The 22768-nt window shown below is 43.9% G+C and overlaps 2 protein-coding genes across 2 annotated transcripts in view; one reads left to right on the top strand and one right to left on the bottom strand.

The window, feature by feature from the left end:
* Window positions 1–1994: 1994 nt before the first annotated feature.
* On the top strand, window positions 1995–17676 carry MRAP2 (melanocortin 2 receptor accessory protein 2). The gene is given in 5 exon segments (XM_082216961.1): window positions 1995–2229; window positions 13268–13404; window positions 15016–15115; window positions 16310–16665; window positions 16668–17676. Coding segments are annotated over 5 exon segments (642 nt in total). The 5' UTR covers window positions 1995–2215; the 3' UTR covers window positions 16703–17676.
* A 1507-nt stretch (window positions 17677–19183) lies between these two features.
* The window catches only part of CEP162 (centrosomal protein 162), a 36619-nt gene continuing 33034 nt past the window's right edge, over window positions 19184–22768 (bottom strand). The window contains exons 25-28 of the mRNA XM_082216967.1: window positions 21414–21555; window positions 20975–21073; window positions 19874–20008; window positions 19184–19567 (exon numbers count right to left, since the gene is read on the bottom strand). Of these exons, the coding sequence (XP_082073093.1) occupies window positions 19343–19567; window positions 19874–20008; window positions 20975–21073; window positions 21414–21555 (601 nt within the window). The 3' untranslated portion in view covers window positions 19184–19342. The remainder of the gene's footprint in view (window positions 19568–19873; window positions 20009–20974; window positions 21074–21413; window positions 21556–22768) is intronic.

The raw sequence follows: 22768 nt of genomic DNA, 5'->3' as shown, positions 1-22768 counted from the left end.
GTAGTCCAAAACATCTGGAAGGCCAAAGGTTAGGGATGCCTGCTGTAAATTAACTGAACTGTACTGTGGAACAAAAATAGCTGATTGTGAAGACGCTTCCGCGAGCACACTTCCAAAAGCTAAATATGCCCATCTTCTTTGCTGTTTGTTTTTCAACCAGTTCTGTGGGGAAATGGTGGCTAAAATATGAATCAGTACTGCACAGCAAATGGTCTTGAAAAAGTGGCTGGGATCACAGTAGGGTTTACTCTGATATGTCATTGATGGTGGTGAATAGAAGTGAATTGGCGGAATTTATTCTGAAGTTAATCCAGATCCCAGAATGAAACACTCACAGAGGGGGAAGGGAGGGAGGGAGAATATGCCTAGAGCAGAGTTGTTATGGCAGGATTCATTGTGAGGGTGATAATTGTGGTCTGAATTTAAAATTGGTTTGCAGAGAGAAAAGACGGATCAAGTCTGTGAGAACAGTATGTTCCTTGATAGACGCGAATTTGGCTGAACTGAGTCAGTGCTGCAGGAGATGGAAAGCTTTTGGGAAAGCTTGCAAGAGAAGCATTTGTTGCAGTTCCCTGTTTTTCTGGCTGTTGGGATTATAGCAGTTCTGTATTGCAGAAGAGAACATCATACCAGGCCGATTGATGCTTCCAGTCTCCCCTGGTCAAATTCTGACACTTTACTATTTAAAAGAAAGCCTCTCTCCAGACTTCTGATCCTGTCAGCCAGAGGAATGGACATAGGTGATGAACGACAGAAGGTTACCACTGGTTCCTGCAACTTTCTGTGATAATTTCACTGAAAATTTACTAGAGTTGACCATGTTCCTATCCCTTCCTTCAACCAATGTGTTCAGGGCTGGCAGTCAAGGGTTTATATTAATACGTTCTCCCTACAGCTCTGAGAGGTAGGCTGTCGAGACTTACACTGTAATCTTTGTAGTTATTTGAACCCAGGTCTCCCTACTCTCAAATCACCACTCTGTTTATTTTCTTGAGACTTTCAGCATGAGAGGGGGGCGGGCAAGGGCTAAATAATTACCGTATTTTTTGCACCATAACACTTACTTTTTTCCTCCTAAAAAGTAAGGGGAAATGTCTGTGCGTGTTATGGAGGGAATGCCTACGGGTGGCATGCCTACGGATTTTCCTCCTCTAAAAACTACGTGCGTGTTATGGTCAGGTGCGTGTTATAGAGTGAAAAATACGGTACTAGACAAAGGAACTAAAAAATATGAGGAGGAAAAAGGGGGTTGAAGCTTCAGGGTTGCTGAAGAGTCTGTTGGAATATGAGGACAGAAGCAAAAGACTACATATTGCTGACTTACCATCTATTCCAGGCATGTCCAACAGGTAGATCATGATCTACCAGTAGGTCACTGGACGTCTGTGGTAGATCACTGGCTCCCCCTAAAGAAGCTCAACAAGTTTGGCTTCCCTAAAAGCTCAACAACTTTGACCTGAACCCCCCAAAAGGGGGTAGATCACTGCCAGTTTTTAACTCTGTGACTAGATTGCAGTCTCTTGGGAGTTGGCCACCCCCGATCTATTCAGACTACAACCTTTGGTATCACCTATTCCTGCAACACTTTCCGAATATAAGGTAAAAGGTAAGGAACCCCTGGACGGTTAAGTCCAGTAAAAGGCAACTCTGGCGTTGCGGCGCTCATCTCACTTTCAGGCTGAGGGAGCCGGTGTTTGTCCACAGACAGTTTTCTGGGTCATGTGGCCAGTATGACTTCTGGTGTACCTTCTGGTGTACAGAGGACCGTGACGAGTGCCAGAGCACACGGAAACGCCATTTGTGTGGCAAGGCCCCCAAACCATTCCCTCGTTAGAATAAAATTCACACTGACACAGAATTTTGGTTTAAGGTTATTGGGTAAAATTTTAGGCCACAACTTTATTTATTACAGAAATGTGAGCGGTATTGGCTTAGGCATTGGCAAAGGACTATATCAAACTCCTGCCCCCTTTGCAGGAAGTCAGTAAGGGTAAACCACCCAAAGAGGAAGCCACATTGGAGGAATCCGCCTGTAGCTCTTCTCGGTGTCCCTAGAGGCCTGGCATGGCTCTAGCCCCTCAAGTGGACTTCGGACAGGATCCAGTCCCTGGATTCCTTTAACGGAATACCCTTGGTCAATGGAGGCGATGGCTGACCTCCCCTCCCCCACAAATCAGTGAGCCAATGCCTAACCGCCAAACCTTACAAAGTTGTGATGATTGCTAAGAGGTAGGCGATAACCAAGTGGCCAGTGCCAATCTGCCAAATGGAAAAATTCCTACCTGGCCCCCGTCCCAAGACAGGTGACCAACCGAAGTCCAAAGCAAGACCAGAGGACATCTAAAATAAAGGGTGGGCGGCCGGGTGTTTGGCAGCGTGAAGCAGGTGCCTGACACGTGTCACACTGCCACTTTTATATCACCCCACGATCACCCCACACAAAAGCGATTGGCCAAGAAGCCAGGGTGATCGTGGTACCACCCTGGCATGATGGCATTACTCCACCCACATCAGGGGAGGAGGAACCGGCCTGGGGGCCTGCCCGCAATCAAGACCATCCTTAAAGATGATCCCACTTACCTTCCTGCCACAGCGGTACCTATTTATCTACTTGCACTAGCGTGCTTTCGAACTGCTAGGTTGGCAGGAGCTGGGACAGAGCAACAGGAGCTCACCCCGTCGCGGGGCTTCAAACCGTCGACCTTCTGATTGGCAAGCCCAAGAGGCTCAGTGGTTTAGACCACAGTGCCATGCACGTGCCTCTTTCCAAATATATGGTACTGCTCACAGCCATAAGGCAAAGATGATTTATTGATAGTTCCTAGCTAGCAGATCATATTATGTCCCCAAGCATGAATAACTTGACTGAGTCATCTCCAGTGAGAGTTTTAGTAAAGACAAGTAGATTTGAAGGCTTACCTGCAAGATCTGTTGTTGTCAATTTATCTCTGCCATAGCTAGCTTTGGAACGCGCTTAGAAACCCTATCGTCCTGCCCATATTTGCCAAATAGGTTGGACAGAGGGAGACATTTGCCTGAACCTTTGTGCTGCCCAGTGGGAGAAACAAAGATGGGGATAGCAAAGCAAAGGGTGGCCGAAGCCTGAAAGAAGATGAGCAGTCGACTTTATGTCAGATCTCAATCTTACGCTTCTATAATGAGGTTTGCTGGGGGAGGTGGAGTTGTGAGCAGGGGGTCCGGTCAGTGAAAGGGCAGACATGTAAGAGCTGCAGTAATTGGGCTAATGTAATAGTTCAGCCAATACATACTTGTTCCACCGTAACTTGAATGGGTGGAATTAAACTGTCTACCATCTGGGAAACTGAAATGAAGTCTAACCAAAAAGTCCAAAAGGAATGGGAAATTTACAGAGATTATTTAAAAAACAACAACCAGTGTCCCCAAGTCAAAACCTGGATTTGCTTTGATTAATTTTCGCAAAACACAACATGGATTACAAGTATAGTATGCAGGAAACAGTAGAAATGAAGAAAGGATAAAAGGAAGTTTTAAAAATAGGCAAAATAGACCTGCGTTGAGGAGGATGGAAGCCTATTTAAGAAGAAAAGGAATTGGGATTAAAGAATATAGTGACATAAGTCCGTATGTAAGAACTTATGGATTTATGGTTGTATGTATGCTTTTTGTAAGTTTTTTTCCTCCCCCCTTTTTGTTTTTGTTATTTTACTATTTTGGTTATTTTATTGTCTGTGTTTGTTCATCAAGCAAGAAAACTAATAAAAAGCAAATTTTAAAAAAAGAAACTGAAAGAAAAAATAGCTGTGGGTCTAGGCTGAAGCTTAAAAGCAAGCTGGATTTATTAAATTGCTTTGAGTTTCTCTAACGTTGAGGAAGGGGCCGACTTATGATGTGGAAAATATGATTGGGACATTGCTAAAATGCTTCTCCTCCAGTGTTAAACAAAACAAAAACCGCATTTTTTTCTCTTTAACAGAAGTCATTTTCTTCCTCGTGGCATTGGCCAAGGCTAATAGTGGAGCAGCCATTTAGTAACTGCGCAGAACTGTTTATGGAGGAAATAAACGTGGTTGTTTTTGTTTCTGCGATAAAGTACACCTTCAGTTGCTTCTCTGTTACGGCCTCAGACAGCAGGGGTTACTTCAACACTTGCTCTCTCTTGTCCTTCAACTTAGAGCATGGCAAAATGGCTTTCCAGTTTGTGAAACTGGGTATCTCAAGAGATGAGAGGGTGGGTTCGATTTTGGGAAGTAGATCCAAGAGAAACATAGCTTCCTCCTCCCTCCCCCCCTTCAGCTAGACTTTTAATAAGAATATAAAGTGTCCAAAATGATTACGATGATGATTTGTTAAATTTATATAGTGCCTTTCATCAAGAGGCCACAGAGTGGTTTACACAAAACAGAATAATGCAATAATAGTAACAGGAAAATACAATACTCCCCACACATCTACAACCCACCTACTGGAAATCTAGCCTAGTGTTGCCACCCAGTGCTGGGAGCCACTTCCTGTCTTTCTAGCAAGAAATTATCCACCTGTTTTGCACAATCACACTTAAACCTTGAGCTCTACACCCGTAACAGGTTTGCATAGCTGTTTGTGCTAAAAAATCAACACTGGAGTAGTTTGGGTCACTGAAGCAAAGCTTCTCCAGCCCTTTGTGACTCGGTACCAAGAGGATCACGGATCTTTGTATAAAATATTTTTATAAGATAAAAAAGGTATGTAAGCTGTACAGCTGGAGCCTTGGTTGTAATTTGACGTAGCTCTTTCGGAAGGTCATTTTTATTTTCTTTCTCCCTTCTAACCCTCTTTTGTGTTGTTACAGTAATTGCTACAGTCAAGCAACCCAATTATTTCCTTTTGTAGCTTCCTAGCTATAATGTACTGTATTCTTTGCAGGAGAAGCGAATGCTACATCATGGGTAGCCAAACTAAGACCTGGGAGCTGGAGCCGGCCCGTGGACGGTCCAGGAATCGGCATGTTTTTACATGAGTAGAATGTGTCCTTTTATTTCAAATGCATCTCTGGGTTATTTGTGGGGCACAGGAATTCGTTCTTTTTTTTTCTTTCCAAAATATAGTCCGGCCCCCCCACAAGGTCTGAGGGACAGTGGATTGGACCCACCCACTGCTGAAAAAGTTTGCTGACCTCTGCTCTGCATATCTGTGTTACCTTTGGAAAACACCATGGTTTAATAAACGGTGTGAATTTTAATGCAGTTGCAGACAGCGAGTTGTTATAATGTACAGAGAAGTGGATAATTTGTTCATCCGTCGGGGGAGTGTGTGTATTTGAATATCTTGTTTGATCTTAATAAGCCACATAAATTTTAAATGATAAATTTAAGCAGGCCACCTGTGTAAGACCTTGCACTGCTGTTCTGGAGAAGTGGGGTAGTAACTTCCAATGTTCACAGTTTTGAGGTGGGAATTTCTTGAACAAGGCACTGTTTGTTAAAGGCAACTTGATTGTGTGTTGCTTCCAGTGCTGTCTGCGTGAATGCAGTGGAGTTCTGCATGGACAACAGGAGGGGGAGGGGACCTTCTGGTTCTGGAGCAGATATTTATGGGGCTGGGGGGTGCAAAAAGTTGCAGGGAGAAGAGTTGAATGTGAAGTTCCATGGTGTGAGTGGTCATTCACTTGTGCAACTTTGAATTCAGCCTTGTATTTCTGTGGGAAGAAGTCATGGGCAACGCCAAAATGCCTGCATGTGGCACATCCCTGACATGTCACACTATTTAGGAGAACAAGACAGATAGAAGTGAACAGAGCATTTGTGTTGAATCGTGAAAGCATCAGAAAACCTTGGTTTAGTCTAAACAATGTATTTAGGTGTTCTTTTTAATCCTGAAACAGGTGCCTTTTGATTATTGTAAACCTCTGTTTGTTTCTTTTGAAATTTCTTAAGAAGCGAAGATTTTCGTTTCACAATAGGAGGGAGCTGTTATCACTCATGTGGTTCATTCAGGTGGGGCCAGGGAGATGATGGCAGTGTGTTTCTAATGAAGCAATTCCTACCCTTGATAGACAAGAAGAGCCCTACTGAATCAGACAAAAGGCCTGTATAGTCCAGGATTCTGTTTTCCTGTATTGGATAAATAGTAAATTATATCTCTGTTGATGATGATGATAATAATAATAATAAATATATTATGTATACCCCCCCCCAGCTGACTAGGTTTCCCCATCCACTCTGGGCAGCTCCGAACAGAATATTAAAAACACGATAAGACATTAAAAACTTCCCTAAACAGGGCTGCCTTTAAATGTCTTCTAAAAGTCAGATAGTTATTTATTTCCTTGACATCTGATGGGAGGGTGTTCCACAGGGTGGGCACCACCACTGAGAAGGCCCTTTGCCTGGTAAAGCCCTTCACACTGGTCACTGAAGGTAGAAAGGACTACTTCATCTTATATTGCATTCCTTTCTTAGTTGTGCTAATATTAGACGTTGACTCTTTCAGTTGTTTTTTTACCATTGTTTTGTTCCATGTTTCTAAAGTGCCAAGACTCTAATGATAAAGTATACACACTATACTTAAATATTTCTATGTGAGCTTGCTTTTAAAAGACAAGTGTTGCCTTGCAATGGATAGATGTGTCTACAGAGACACTCCTTTTTCTTTATTCTCCTTCCTTAATACGTTCCCTCTTCCATTTCTCTTTCTGCCACTATCATTTTCTTCTTCTCCTCTGGCATATTTCTGCTTTCCTGCCAGGCTCCTCTTCTTCTGCCTTAGGTGTTATTGGCCATTTATAATAAGATAGAAAGCTTCACATAGCCTTGACAGAGTCATGTCAATCCTTACTCATCATCAAACCTTTTATTGGCATCACATACAAACATCCAAAACAAATCAATACAGAATAACCACTTCCCCAGTGGCACAAAACAGTTGCTAAAAGAAAGGAGGCAGAGATCGAGTAATTAATCTGGCTGGTCTGCGACTCACTAAGCTGTCCACCACCAGGGCCCTGACGTGGCTCAATGGGCTAACCAATTGGGAAGGCTCTGGGAATCCTTACTGATGCTTGGCTCCTGGGGCCAAAGGGAATCTGTTTGACTGGTCCCCCATGCAACAAAGGAAAGTAGAGCACAGGGACTGAGGACCAGGAGAACACAAGAAGGACCCTGTGGGGTGAGGCCAAAGTCCCATCGAGTCCTGTGTGGCTGAGCAGATGCCTGCAGGAAGCCCGCAAGCCAGGACCTGAGCACAACACCACTCTCGAAACTTGCGATAACCTGCAACTGGTACTCAGATGCATACCAACAGGAGAGGCAGTATGAACCTTGGACCAGCCCCTCCTTGCTCTATGGGAAGCAGTGAGAGTGAAAAGAGGGGAGATGGAGATGGAGGAGGGAATCGATAGGGGGCCACCTCCTCTGTAACTAATTGTAGTTCTGTGCTAAGATCCTTAAACGCTATCTAAGCTTTATTTTCTGCTTTACAGCCCCAACCGTTGTTAATGAGCGTTTATCAAAGCTACTTTGCTTTCTGGGTTGCTGCATTAGCTGTCTTGGAGCTCATTAATGTAGATGAGTAATCTCCATGGCTCTTCCTAAATTTCCTTACTTTGCTTTTTGGTGATGCCTCATTTCACCAGCCTGATTTATCAGCTGCAGGAACCCATGGAAGATGGCTTCATGGGCATAAAATCTCTCAGATTGACTTGTTTCCTTGTGGAGTATTGCGCTAATCTTTTAAAGCCTGGAACTCTGTATGCACACGGTGCATTTTTATGTGTGTGTACTTAATTCGTGCCAGAGGTACGTTCTTAACCTGAAACTGTTCTTAACCTGAAGCACCACTTTAGCTAATGGGGCCTCCTGCTGCCACCGTGCCGCCGTAGCACAATTTCTGTTCTCATACTGAGGTAAATTTCTTAACCTGAGGTACCACTTTAGCTAATGGGACCTCCTGCTGCTGCTGCGCCGCCGGAGCACGATTTCTGTTCTTATCCTGAAGCAAAGTTCTTAACCTGAGGCACTATTTCTGGGTTAGCGGAGTCTTTAACCTGAAGCGTATGTAACCTAAAGCGTATGTACCACTGTATTCTCTCTCTCTCTCTCTCTCTCTGATTGCCATGACAGGAGGCATCATCTTGATGGTTTCAGGGTATGTGTATACACCCACAAGTGTGAGCATGCAGGAGCAAGGCACTTTGTGGGTGCCATTAAATGTAGCAGAATAGAATGGGGAGAGACATGATCTATTGAGCACAATCCACCAGGAAGTTCTCTGTGCAAAGCTCCCTGTAATCGGCAGGAGCAGCAGAAGAGCTCAGTGTACACTGAGCTAAGGCCATAAACTCATTAAGCATTCCTGTTTATGTCAATGTGGCTTGAGCAGGGGAACTTTCCACTGGAATGTGCCACTGCCACACTGCTTGGTGAGCAGACTGCCATTTTAGATGTTCTACCTCAAGCGCCATTATGTCTCTGGCCCATCCTGGGTGGGGTGGTGGTGGTAGAAAAGCATCTTGGGATATCCTCTGAAGTTCAGGAGCCAGTGCTGAACATGTGCTTCCACAGGTATGAGCCGTGCCATCTGACAGCCTGTTGTTGTTTATAAATGGTTGCTGATGTATATAGGATTTTGCTGTAAATCTGCAAAGGATTTTGCCACAATGTGGCAGGTTTGTCATCCGGGGCTTTCATGTTATAGATTTAGTACAGTATTATTATTTTTAAAAGAGAGAAATTTGTCTTCTAATTTGTAGAAGCCATCAGAGGACTGCTTGGATGACCTATGATGTACACTTTGTTGCCAGATTTATTTGAGGTATAAGGGAATACGTAAACAATCTGCTGAATCATCAATTTCTACTAGAAACCTGTTGTTATCATCACTTCACCCACTACCATTATTTGCAAATGCAATTTTCCAACAGCTTTCCTGGCCTGTCAGTTCTCTGACTAAACATTTGCCTGGAGCTCTCAAATTTAAATTGATGTCATGCAGAGGCTCACTATGGTGAGAATTGAAGATGCTGCTGGTGGTTTAATGATACCTTTTGCTTGAGGCAGGTAGAGAATGTGGGTTCTGCCTTTTGATTTTTTTTTTTAAAGATACAGTTTGATGCTGTGTCTATTGCCTTCCAAACTCCCCCTGGCAAAATACAAAATCATATACCTCTACACTGCGTAATTAAAGGGAGAAAACAGACTCCGCTAACCCAGAAATAGTACCTCAGGTTAAGAACTTTGCTTCAGGATGAGAACAGAAATTGTGTGGTGGCAGGGGCGCCGACTTATAAAAAATATTGGGGGAGCCCGCGAAAGCTCATGAATAATAAATAAGCTCATGAATATGCAGATAAAGTGGTGCTGCCTCCTCATGAGCGAATAGGGGAGAGCATGCTGCGCCTATTAATCAGCTCCGAAGGAAATTGGGTGGAGCTTTTGCTCGGGAGGGAGGGCAGGAGGCATGCATCCCGACCCTGTGCATTTTGGGCTGGGGGAGGGGCGGCGGTGGCGCTCTGCTGGAGGGGCGCCCGACATTATTGGGGGGCGGAGCCCCCCAAACGAATTTTTGAGGGGGCTCGGGCCCCCTCAGGCCCCATGGAGTCGGCGCCTATGTGTGGTGGTGATGCAGCGGCAGCGGGAGGCCCCATTAGCTAAAGTGGTACCTCAGCTTAAAGCAGTGTTTCCCAACCTTTTTTGGGCAACGGCACACCTGTTTAAGGAAAAAAATCTCGCGGCACACCACCATTACAGCCCCGTGACGTCAGCGCGCAGCGTCACGCCGGGAGGGACGCACGAAAGTGAAAGTTTTTTCCCTCCCCCTTGCCGGGGAACCTCCAAGCTTTGGGGGTGGGAGGAGGCAGCAGAGCGAGGGACTGAGGGACGGCGGCAACTGAGGCGGCGGTGGCTGTTGTGGTGGTGGCGGCGATAGCGGGCGGAGGAGGGGGCGGCGGCGGGGCTTGAGGAGCCGTCGCCGGGAGTTGCTGCTGCTGTTGTTGCTGCTGCTGCCCGGACATGCCGGCCTCCTCCTCCTCCGCTGTCTCGCGCTCCTCCCTTTTGCACGCGCTGCCCCGCCGCTCGGCACCACCACCGCGGAGCCGCCCCCGGCTCGACGCGGATCCTCGCCGCCGCCGCCTCTCACCGCCCGACTCGCCCGCCTCCCTCCCACGGCACACCAGCCAATGTCTCACGGCACAGTAGTGTGCCGCGGAACACCGGTTGGGAAACACTGGCTTAAAGAACAGTTTCAGATTAAGAACGGACCTCCAGAACGAATTAAGTTCTTAACCTGAGGTACCACTGTACAAAGACGCCTCTTTCCCCTGCCTGCAATATAGAACACTTTAGGGAAATTTATCCTTGGGGTTATAAGTACAGTTTCAATAAAAGTCTCTTCAAGTGGATCTTTTGCTTTTTCTTGTTAAATGCTAAATATCTCATAAGCACAGATATAGATGGGAAGACCTGGGGAAAACCCCCGGAAAAATTGAAAAAAAGTGTGTGGAATATTCAAACTATGTCAAACTGTTTTGTTTGTTGTTGTTTTTTTTCCATTTCCCCCCCAAAAAGGGGCTTTGGAAAAAAGCCTGCTCCCCCCCCCAGTTTTCCTGGGTCTCCCCCCCCCCGGGCCTTCCCATCTCTGAGCACAGAATAGCCATCACTGGTGGGCCATATTTTTATTAAAAAAAATCATCCAAGGATTGGACAGTCCTTCCACACTTGTTGCAAAGGGATCCAGGCATTTGAAGTCTCTCTGGCTGGTGTACCCATTTCTTATGTTTAGGTTCATGCTAATAAAAGCATCAGCTGCTGATTTCTGAATATCAGATTGTTGTTAAGGAGCCAGAAAGGGTGAGGGATCCACTCCCTTTTCCTGGTCAGGTCATATTATGATTATGTATTCTGTGTTTTGATATTGTGATTTTATTTTGTGAACCGCCCTGAGACCTGTGGGTATAGGGTGGTATACAAATTTAAGAAATGAATGAAGTACTGATCTAGCCCTTGGGGGGTCAAATGACTGTATCAGTACCATTGCCAGATCATGGATCTGTTCCTTTCTTAAAAGATTCTTAAAGATGTTAAAAGCTGTACTTCACCGCAGTGACTGCAAGGTATCCGGGCTGATGTGTCAGGGGTGGAGTGGAGGGACTGGAGCAACATTTGACCTCAAGCTCAAAGGGGGGAATTTGAAGTGGTTGTGTGAGCCAGAAATGTGGCTCCTCCTGCTGCTGCTGTGGAGGGAAGCTGCCTTCAGCCCATGGCAGCAGAAGGAGCAGGCAGAGGAACCCCGGCCGTGGAAGCTGAGCTGCCGCACGGTGCCTGGACGTTGCATGTGATGCCGTCTCGCCAGGCCCGGTGCCCAATGTCGCGACATTGCAATGCCATGATGGTGTGCACAATGTAAGCCCCCACAATATCTTTCCAGAGTCGGAGCACCTGTTAGCTAGTCGTTCATCTCTTATTAAATACTATGTTAGCACTTCCGTTGGTAGCATACATTGTTTCTGAAAGCTGACAAGCTTAAATAAGAGCAGGGAGCATGAGAGGGAAAGTGGTGGGGCAGGAAGGAGGAGACAAATGATCAAATATGAATGATTAAAAAAAATAAATCTCCCTCCCCCTTGCCCCAGTTTCCCTGCATCACTCAGGTGTACAGGACAGAATGTTGGGTTTGATCCCATGAAGTGCATTGATTGGGTATGCTAGCAATCCTATGTTTTGTCTGCTTTGTGAAGTTGGCATGATAAATGTGGTAAATGACTAATGCTTTCATTACAGTGAATAAATGTTTGTATGCACCCACTGAGCAGACAACTGGAAAACGACATCATGCCCCAGAGTTGTTTGTTATGAGACATGAGGTGATGATTAGATACTGAGAGTCGGTTGGACAGTGGCTATACTTAAAAGTGAAAGGGCCCTGGCAAGAAACCGAGTGTGGAGCACATGCTTTCATCTGAAGAACGGAAAGAAATGAATGGCTATCACATTTTCTTTTTTTCAATGCTAGTAGTTAGTTTTAGAATTAACAGATTACCTCCTGAGGCTGACTAGAGTGTACACTTTTTTCAAAACTGTGCAGAATTTATTATGAACTGCCTATCAAAATTAAGAGCCCAGCTATTTTTAAAACACTAAGCCTGCAGAGGGTTTTCAAAAATCCCTCTGTGACAGGTACGCTTGGATAGCGAGAGAATACTAAATAGCCTGTACGTCACAGAACAGTCTTAATATATGTGCACACATTTTTCAGAGTTCTCTTTCCTCTAAAGTGGAAATGGTTGTGAGCCTTCAACTATTAATGTCCTTTAAACTACACTGAAGGCGCCTGATTGTGGCATTGTGCTACACATATAAGCATACATTTGTAAACTATGCAAACGTAAAATGAGGGTTTGTAATAATTGCAAGCTGCCTCTGAATGGATGCTAGCACAGCATTATGTTCCTTTTATGTGTCTACAGCTGGTCCACAGCACCTCACTTTTAGCATAAAATCTATGAGCCCCAGAGAGTCCAGGTGGCATAATAATAATAATAATAATAATAATAATAATAATAATAATAATTTATACCCCGCCCATCTGGCTGGGTTTTCCCAGCCACTCTGGGCGGCTTCCACAAAGACCAAAAATACACTAAGATGTCACACATTAAAAACTTCCCTGAACAGGGTGCCTTAAGACGTCTTCTGAATTTCAGGTAGTTGTTTATCTATTTGACATCTGATGGGAGGGCGTTCCACAGGGTGGGCGCCACTACCGAAAAGGCCCTCTGCCTGGTTCCCTGTAGCTTTGCTTCTCGCAATGAGGGAAGCGCCAGAAGGCCCTCGGCGCTGGACCTCAGCGTCTGGGCAGAACGATGGGGGTGGAGACGCTCCTTCAGGTTTAGAAGAGGTAGAGGTTAGAGTTTTGGACTGGGGCCTGGAGGGCAGAGTTCAAATTCACACTTAGCCATGAAGCTCACTGGGTGACCTTGTTTCTTTCACTGTCTCTCAGTGTCACCTACATCACAGGAATGTTGTCAGGGAGAGAACCCTTGTATGCCAGCTTGCGCTCCATGGAAGAAAGGCTATATGTAGCCTAACATCAGTCCTGGAATCACCTTGTGTTCAGCTGCTTCAATGCTGATTTTAGCTATCCATCAACAGACTGTAAAAGGTGGAGGTGAAGGCTGGCATTTGTAAGAGAAGAGAACTGCTGCTGATTGGAATGAGGAGTCGTGGGTAGAAAGCTGAGAGGTTTGGGGTGGGGACTTGGTTCAGACGGGTTTTTTTCTGCTAAAGCTTGTCTTTGCATTTCTGTATTGATGCAGGTTGGAGATGGCTGGACCCAGATTTATTTCCAACAGAACATCCCACCACTCTTTGCTATCGAATTCTGATTATACTTGGGAATATGAATATTATGAATACGGGCCTGTTTCCTTTGAAGGCCTCAAGGCTCATAAGTGTAAGTCTTAATCTGGAAGCTCTATGTTTTGGTTGTTTCAATTACTAAAGCTCTTCATTCTCAACTCGAATGTCAAGAAAATGCATTTTTGAAATTGCGCGCGTGCGCGCGCGTGTACATACACACACACGCACACACTCTTAGTCAATTTGATAGCACCGTTGACTTACCCCTTGTAATTTTCTTAAATATTTGTGCCCGTAGTTTGAGAACATGGGCTTTACAGATAGGGAAGGGGGCAACCCTTACTTCTGAGCCAGGAATTTCTTTTCTTTTATGAGCACCAGTCATTTCAGGATCACTCCATGCCACAGGGGTAGATGGCGAGCTTCTTTTTAGATTGCCTCTGCTCATCCTATGTTTCATGGCCTTGGTAATAATCACATAGCCTCAATTTGTTCCTATGATCTGAGCTGTTCTTTGCCAAGACTGTTGTGATGAGCACTACATAGTCCTTTATGAAAGGAGGCTTATCTTTCCAAATGGAATTTGCCAGAGTTGTATGCAGAACGTCAAATGTGAGCAGAGCATAAAGAAGCTGCAATCAGCCTTAATTATAAGCTGCTTTACTCTGCCACGCTGTAATCATTCCTTTTATTGTTTGAAAATTATATAGCTAAGAAAAAAATAGCTTTTAGTATCTTACTTTTGTGTTCTTGCTGTCATTTGAGTTCGCCGCCTTTGCTGGTTTTAAATTCAACCACCTGGACTATTGGGAAGGAAATGCCACAATGTGTGTGTTTGTGTAGGTGTTTGTGTGTATGCGCACAGACCTAGCGGGTTGTTTCCCATGCTATACATGTGCTAGAGGAATCTTTGCAAAGCAGCAGCAGGGGAGAAAGCCGTTTGGGCGCTTGGGGCGGCACGTGTGCCCTATGCCCAGGGCCGTGCCCTGCAGCCATGGATGGGGCCAGCCACCTGCGGGGCGGGGCCAGCAAGGTTAGGACGCTCCACAGGGCCTTTGAGGAGTCTGCCTGTCTCCTCCCACTCAGCTGCCCTACAGCTGAGGGGGAGGCAACGGGCGGACTGTTTGGGGCAGCACAGAGTCTGTGGGCACTCAAGCCACTGTGTCACTCCCAGGAGAGACGTGTGGGTTGGGTGTGCTGCAGGCCTCGTGGTGAGTGCTGCCTGGCATTTTGTCACCTCTCTCAGTTGTGACACCCCCTTCCTCCGCCCCTGCAAAGCAGCACAGTTTTTCTTTGCCTGATTTCACTGACAGTGTATATTAACAATACAAGACTCTGGCCCCAATCCAGAGTTCTTTACATGACTGGCAGTGCAGTCATCACTGATCACCTGCCGCAAATTAGAGAGAAAGGTAGGGAGGGGCATTTAGGCACCCCAGCCTGCTCACAAGTGACCCACACTGTGAACAGCTGACACAGACAGTGATATATGTGGATTGTACATATAGCTGGGGGCAGTAGCACGCACAAATACATTTCTGTGCAGAGATGAACCTCACCAAATCAGGGCTTGACAAAATGTACACAAAGCATAATCAGCCAAGGATTGGGCAACAGCTGGTTCATTTTTCATTATGGCATTAATAGAAATCTATTGCACCCACGCCAGCCGATTAATCTCCCTCCTCCTCTGCTTCTCTTACAGATTCGATTGTGATTGGATTTTGGGTTGGCCTTGTTGTCTTCGTCATTTTTATGTTCTTTGTACTGACCTTGTTGACCAAGGCGGGAGCACCACACCAAGAGTAAGTACCACCAAACAGATGTCTAAGGCCCAGGACCAAGGAGGCAGCACCACCTCTGTTGCCATAGCTCTTTGGAATTCGCTCAGAAATAGAGTAGACCCAACACAGCTTATGTTTTAGCCACTGGACAATTCTATGTAACTTGTCCGTTCTGAAAAGACGATGTCCCCTTGATCTTGTCAATGAAAGGGTGCCAGTTACTTCAATGAAGAAAAGGACACACGATGCTGGTTTACAGCAGGTCATCAGCCAAGGCTTGGAAGCTAGGGGAAAGATGGAAAGGGCAGAGCCCCCATCAGCCTTCTTTCCCCCGCACCCCCAAACCAGGATGTCTGGAAATAAATCAGATAGCCTAATGAATATTCGAGATGAGGGATAGAGAACTGGCCCTCTGGATGGAGCTGGACTCCCAATTCCCATCAGCCTCAGCTGGCATTGCCAATGGTTGGGAGTAATGGGAAGTGTAAACCATCGACACCTGGTGAGCCACGGGTTCCCCATCCCAGTTCATAACTGTTGGGAATACAGAATGTCCAGCTGTAGCATTTAGCTGGCTTGCAGGAGGCAGAGCCCATCTATCGCAAACCTTTTCTGGCAGATGGATTCCGTCACAATTTTATCCATTCTCTGAGTGTAAGGGTGCTCCCCTGAAAAGAAGTTTAATGATTTTATTTAAATCTGGATGGCTTAGGTTTTGTTTATAACTGGGTTTTTTAAATGAAAATTACAATTATGTGGAAAACATTCAAAACTCCTGGGGTTGTTGGTTTTTTTTTAAACCGTTGAAAACACAAAATTAGAACTGCATGTCTCGCTCCCCCTTTTAAGAAGAATAGCTGGAGAGGACAAGTATTTCCATTCAGTTGCTTTGTTAAGTTTGTGTTTTCACAGGTGTTTGACTTTATTGTTATCAGAAATGTATGGTTTGTCGTGGGGCAGGGAGGACAGTCCTTCCAATGAACTCTACAGAATTTGCAGCACTTAGGGTTGGTTCAGATAGGCATGTAATCAGCTGATTACTGTAGGACAAGGGCAAGCCATTGACTCAAGAATGGGGAGGACACATTTTTTGCCATCCTGTCTCAGCCCAGTCTGTTTCCAGAGAGTTTTTTGGCACCTGATCTTTTATACTTTGTTCCTAAACGAAATTGTGCCCAATTTTTCACCCACCGCTCCTCTCTCCTTGCTTCCTAGCACTGCGGACTCTTCTGAGAAAAGGCTCTGCATGAACAACTTTGTGGCAGACTTTGGAAGGCCTCTCGATTCTGATAGGATCATTTCTCAGCAGGCTGCTGAGGAATCCAGGCTGCTTTTTCACTGCTACATCAATGAGTATGAGAACATGGACCAGGCAAAGCAATGCCAGAGAGTGCCAGTTATGGACAGTAACATCCATTTTCAGGAAGTAATTCAAAGCAGCGAGGGACTGGAGGAGGAGCTGAATAGCCATGAAAAATTCAACATCCCCAACTTTGTGAACACTGACCAGAATTCTTCCCTGGGTGAAGACGACCTGCTGATTTCAGAGCCACCTATCATTTTAGAGAGCAAACACTGAGTCCAGCCTCCCACCAGGTTATTGACTGAAGAATACTGAGCAAGGTATTCCTTACATTAAAACAGAACACATTTCTCCTTTACTTTCTATCCTCTCTTTCATTGGTGAATACAGGACTACAGTTGAATATGCTCTGGTAACCAGCATGGGATAGTTCTATGTGGTCTTAAGTGTTTGATGAAGCCAGAGCTTTTTACACTGCTTATCGTTTTATTTCATTTTATTTCTAGAAGTACAGCACAGCTGTTTAATAAGGAAGTTATCCATGCTGGAATATGATGGGATGTGAGAGTTGTTGTTGGATTGTGTACATGTGAAGCCCCCAAGTGTGTTTGAAAGTCACAAAACTCTTAAGCCTTGCATTTAAGCAAGCTAAGAACACAACCCTCCAAAAACTCAATTCAGAGGAAGTCAATTGTACCTAAGTGTTGAAATAAATGGGATTGCCACAATTTATCTAAGTCCTGTTGAGATCAAAGGACTTAAGCACTAGTAGTGAACTCTGCACTGAGGTCAATGGCTTTACAGTGAGACATAGTTCTATGTCATTTAGAAGTAGTTGGACATTCTGTGGCGAAAGCCTTATGCCATATGCTGTGTTGCAGGAATGAGTGGGTATACATCTATGCTGTATGTGTGCTTTATAATCCTCGTAATGTGCAAGAACTATTCTTGTGTGTTCAATCATATGTATACCATATATACTTACTGGGACCAATTGTCTAGCATGCTTCTTGCATGTGTACAAAAAGCCCTGTAGGTATACAAGTACCTTCTATTTCCTTATGTTCTCACAGTTGTGTTTTTCCTATAGAAAAAGTAAACGGAGATGCTCTTAATTGGTTTTAGTGTGAATAGCATGTTTTGTTTTGTTTTGCTTTTCTTTATGCTTGATCCAGGAGTGTAACTTCTTGATATACATTATTTCTCCAGTACTATTGTTTGAAATAAACTGGGTTGTTGATTTTTATATTAAAAAATAAAGCCTGCCACCTTCTGTGAACTGCCATACCATTACTGTGCCATGCAATATCTAGTCTTAAGTGAGCTTCTGAGTTGCATTGCACATAGTATTTTGGAAACAAACTTACAAACAGAGCCATGGATTGAAGCCAGTGTCAGTTTTTGCCTGTAGGCAGATGGATGGGCCACTGATGGGATCCTTGTTGACGTCAACCAGCAGAAAGCCCCCAAATGGCCCCATTGCTGTCATTGGACCAAATTGATATGCCTGCCCCACCTTCTGCCACTGCAGATAGTGAAAGTGGATAGTGAAAAGCTTAGGCATTGCTAATTGTGATGGATCAGGCCTCAGGAGTGTCATTAAATCGCCTGGTGCTCATAAATTAGTAATTTACATGACTCAATATTATAGCATTTTGGTGTCACTGTATCAATACTAGAGTGGATAGTATTTCCATGGCCAAATAGAGTGGCACATCATTTATGGGAAAGGATACCATTAATGTTCTCACTTTGGGGAATCTCAAAGCAGAGTAGAAACAAATCAGCCCCTTTGTTTCAGAGGAAACAGACTCTAGGGCAGATGGTGCGACTTTCACACTGACTTGAGGCCCAGTGCTTTTCATGTAGCTGACTAATTTTTAGCTGGCTTTGATGTCTGAAAGTGGCCTTAAGGCCAATGGTCCTGTTTTTGCTCAAGATCGCCAATTATGATTGGTGGCCTTGCCAATGAAATCTTTCCATCCTAGGATATCTAAACTAGCACTTTTCCAGCATTAACTGACATGGAAAAGGATGAGAATGGATGCCATTTGCAAATGTTCATTCTGTCCTTTCCAAGGAATTAAAAATCTGTTAATCTGATAACGGTTTAACAGTTGCCTCTAATGCCTAAAAACCACCTGTATGCCTTTATTTTGTCATGTTGCAACAGCTGTAGGAGACTGAAATCTGCTGCCATTTTATTGATGCACCTATGTCACCTTGTCAATGCTACAGTCACAATTTATGTGGTATTAGAGCATTCATTTTATAAATACTTTATAAAATTATATATAGACTGCCCTAGCAGGGAAGGTGCAGCAATAAAACATAAAATATCATTTGAAATGATGTGCATTTTCCTAATTTGATTTTTAGAAAAGCACCTGGAAAATTGTGTTACCTGTTTTTTTTTAGCAGAGATATACACCTTTCCTTTCAAGAGCCTTTATTCATACCTTTTCAAGAGATGGAAATCCATACTTTAAAGCTTTGCTGAAGTAGTTGCTTCCAGAGTGGAAAGAAGCTCCTTTATTTAAACAGGTTTAGGAGCAGGAATGAAAATGGAAGTTTGCTGACACCCTTGCACCCCAAAGGAGAAAGGCCTGGTGAAAGTTGATATCATATGCTGCTTATGGATATTCCTGCTTGGTCACCAACTGCTTTTTATAATCCAAGCAGTAGGAACAGGAGCATAGTTTACTTTGGTAGACAAATCTTCTAACGCATCCAATAAACTGCAGAGATTCTTTTTTGTGAAGGGGAAAAAAGTTCAGCACTTCAAATTTGCAATTAGTATTATTTAATATAAGGACTAAAAACAAGTCAGCAAGGATCAGGATAAATGTATACAGGAAAAACCTGGGCACAACTATAAAGTTAAAAACTAATCACCTTTTGTGGCAAGGCTTCATCTTCTCTCTCTATTGAAGCTGTTCCACTGATTAAATGAGGAGCTTTCTAGTCTTCCAGTCATTTTCCGGCATGCTTGGGCCACCTGGTGGAATAATAACACCCTGTTTCTGCAGCTGCCGTAGAACGTCCAAAATCGAATCCAGTTCAATGCGAAATTTCTCAAGCTCTTGGTTCTTCAACAGTGCCAGCTTCCGCCATTTCTCAGTTTCCTGGATTTGTTCAACTTCCGCAATATGCTGTGTTTGCTGTATTACCTGGGTAGTAAGCAAATTCATTGATGAGAGATGGCAGCATAATTTCTAAGCCCGACTGTTTCATTATCAGAGCATTTAGAAAACCTTTCATTTATATTTGTTTTAAAAATTCTTTGGAAGGGGCTCTACAAATCAACACATCTAAATACTGACTAAATCAGGTTACAGGTCTATCAGACTTTTTAGATGTGGCTTGAGACTCGATATAATTTAAGTACTTGTTACATTAAGCATTCTGAAGGGCATTTGAACTCAAACATTTGAAACATTGACTTTTTAAAGCGAAGAATTCCCTGTTTTATTTACCTGCTGAAGTTCTTGTTCTCTTTGTTCATATCTGGCCTCCAAGTGTTTGATCTTCCTTTCTAGACACACAAACCGTTTCATCTCTGGGGTCTGGCTCTCTCTAGCCTCTCCAAGTTCTTCTAAGAGTTTTGCCATCTAAAATTTGAGAACATGAAATTACCTGTTTTGTTTTTCTGTGTATGCTCAACGGCATTAGCAGCAACAGATGCTCCTACACCCACTCAAAACATTTCTGGGGATAGGAGTTTCCCCAGAAGGAATTCAGTAAGCACACCATCCCCATTGATTCAGTATGGGATGCAGCACACTGAAATCTAATAAGGGCACTTGTTTATTAAAATGTCCCTAATATTTATTATATAAAGAGGATAGAAGTCATATGGATTGCACTAGCTTAGCAGCAAGGCTAGAATCCCAAGTACACTTGCTAGAGAGAGCTCCTGCAGCTGCAGCCAATCGGAAGCTGCAGAAGCCCTGTTGGACTTTCGGCTTCCAAAAGAACGTTCAAGAACCGGAACAGCCACTTCTGGGTTTCGATCGTTCGGGAGCCAAAACGTTCGAGAACTAGGCTGTTCGAAAACCAAAGTATATATGTATTTTTTTGTGTGTGTGTGTGTGTATGCACACATTCAGTCACATGTAAAAATTAGCTTTAATTTTTGGTTTTATATCTCAGTCTGCAGTACAATACTGTACCCCTGTTTCCCATTTAAAATGCAATGGAAAACTCTGGCTTAAAGTCTCAAAGAACGAAGCACCAAAGCCAATATAGTGGTACCTCTGGTTACCTACTTAATTTGTTCCGGAGGTCCGTTCTTAACCTGAAACTGTTCTTAACCTGAAGCACCACTTTAGCTAATGGGGCCTCCTGCTGCTGCTGCACCGCCGGAGCACGATTTTTGTTCTCATCCTGAAGCAAAGTTCTTAACCCGAGGTAATATTTCGGGGTTAGCGGAGTCTGTAACCTGAAGCGTATGTAACCCGAGGTACCACTATACATAAATTGCAGAAAGGGGGAAGAGGGCAGAGTCTGGGCACCACATTGTTGTTCCTGCTCAAACTGTCGTTTTAAATAATCAAATTTCTAATACTCTGAATTACCTCTTTCTGAAGAATTTCCTCTCGCTTTTGTGAAACCGCAAGCGCTTCTTGATCTCTTTGCAACTCACGAACCTGTTGCTGAAGATGTTTAATAAAGACCTATGGAAAGATTCTCAATTATTAGAAATTTTCAACAAAGTATCTCTTGAATCCTATTACAAGTAGGTAAGTGGAGCTTTGGTTTAACAACTTGAACTTTAGTTGAGTAAAGCTGTATTAAGATCACTTGAATTTAATTCTGACTAAGCATGTAAGATCAGCTATGACTAGGAACACAAAAAGACACTGGAATGGAGGAGAATTGTGAACTTCACCTTAAATGAATACAAAAATATAACCATAGTATATTTCAGAGGCAAGATTACAGTACAAAACATTGAGAAACAGGAAACACTGGCAGTTTTTTGAAGCAGTGAGACAGACGACTGGTCTTCCTCACCTCCTGTGCTGAAATTTTGCTATTTAACTCAGCTGCCTTGGAAGTTGAATGCTCCATAGCATACTGACAAAGAATCTTCTCCAGCTCCTTTTGATGTGATGCTTTAAGTGCTGTAATGTATTCTTCCAAATCTTCCTTTGCCCTGTAAATGTAGCAAAATAAAATAAAATAGCATGTAGAAGTTTGTTGAAAACTTCAGAAAATAACACAGCATTTTCATGAAAAACAACAAATTTTAGATTTATATGTGCATTTATGCTTGTGATGTTCCTGTAGCAGTATCCTTTTCTGCCTAGAATCCTTCCTGTACAATATATCTTGGCTCATGTACAAAAGGAGGGCAAGGGATAAGAATGCTAAAAAAACGCTGGCTTTGCCCCCAAATGAACCTGGCATTAACCTTGGTCTGCATGCCCTTTAAAAACACAAATATCTGGCATGTGGTCTTCCCAGCAGGATAGGTACTGTGACATGGGAAAGGGGCTTGAAGCCGTGGTCCCAACTGGAAATGCCATCCCTACCACCCAGTGCTAACCATGGGAGAAAATGGTGCCAACTGAAGTTTTTATCCAATTGCAAATAGTAGGCATCAGGGGAAAGCGAATCAGGTATGCAGTTGGAGAAAGGAGTTTAAAGCTCCTCTTGTCATGGCCCCAATCTTATGCATATCCTCCTGCGCCTACTACATTTTGAAAATACAAGCACAAGGTTAAAGATATGAAGAAGGTCATGCCTAGCTTGGCCCTTAGTCACTGATGGGGACAGCTGCCTTAGAACCAAACTGTGCATTATATTCAACACATATCACATTAAATGTAGGGTGTGGTGCTATGCGGGGGCTTGATTTTTAAAGCTCCTCTTGTACACTGGAGTATCAGTGAAATTATTTGGGGTGACATTTACACGTCCAGATTTACAGGTAGGCTGAGCTCCCATGAAGACGGAATACATAAATAAAAATGTACATGTCACAAAGATGGTCAAACACATTCTTTCTCCTCCTGCTTCTTCAAGCCACCACTGCCCCAAGTGGAATGGCAGCCTTTTGCAGCTGCATTACAATTAAAATAAGGATGGCGGGGAGAGGACGTCACTGCTTTCCAGCTTGATAAGGTTTCCATTGTTCAGTGACTCTTCCCATGTTGGAAGCACAATACACTACAAAAAAAATCTCTATATTGGCTTAATTTACACAATTTATAGAAATGGCAGGGTATGGTTTTTCTGTGCCCAGAGTTGGTGGTGGGGTTATTAGAACAGTGTACCTACAAGCAGGAATAGGAAACCTGTAGCCATGCAGATGCTGGTGGATTCCAACTCCATCAGCCCCATTAATGGCTAGAGAAGACACGAGT

The sequence above is a fragment of the Podarcis vaucheri genome, assembly GCF_965113315.1.
Source record: "Podarcis vaucheri genome assembly, chromosome: 3".
Taxonomy (NCBI): Eukaryota; Metazoa; Chordata; class Lepidosauria; order Squamata; family Lacertidae; genus Podarcis; species Podarcis vaucheri.
This window is presented reverse-complemented; position numbering and strand designations above follow the sequence as displayed.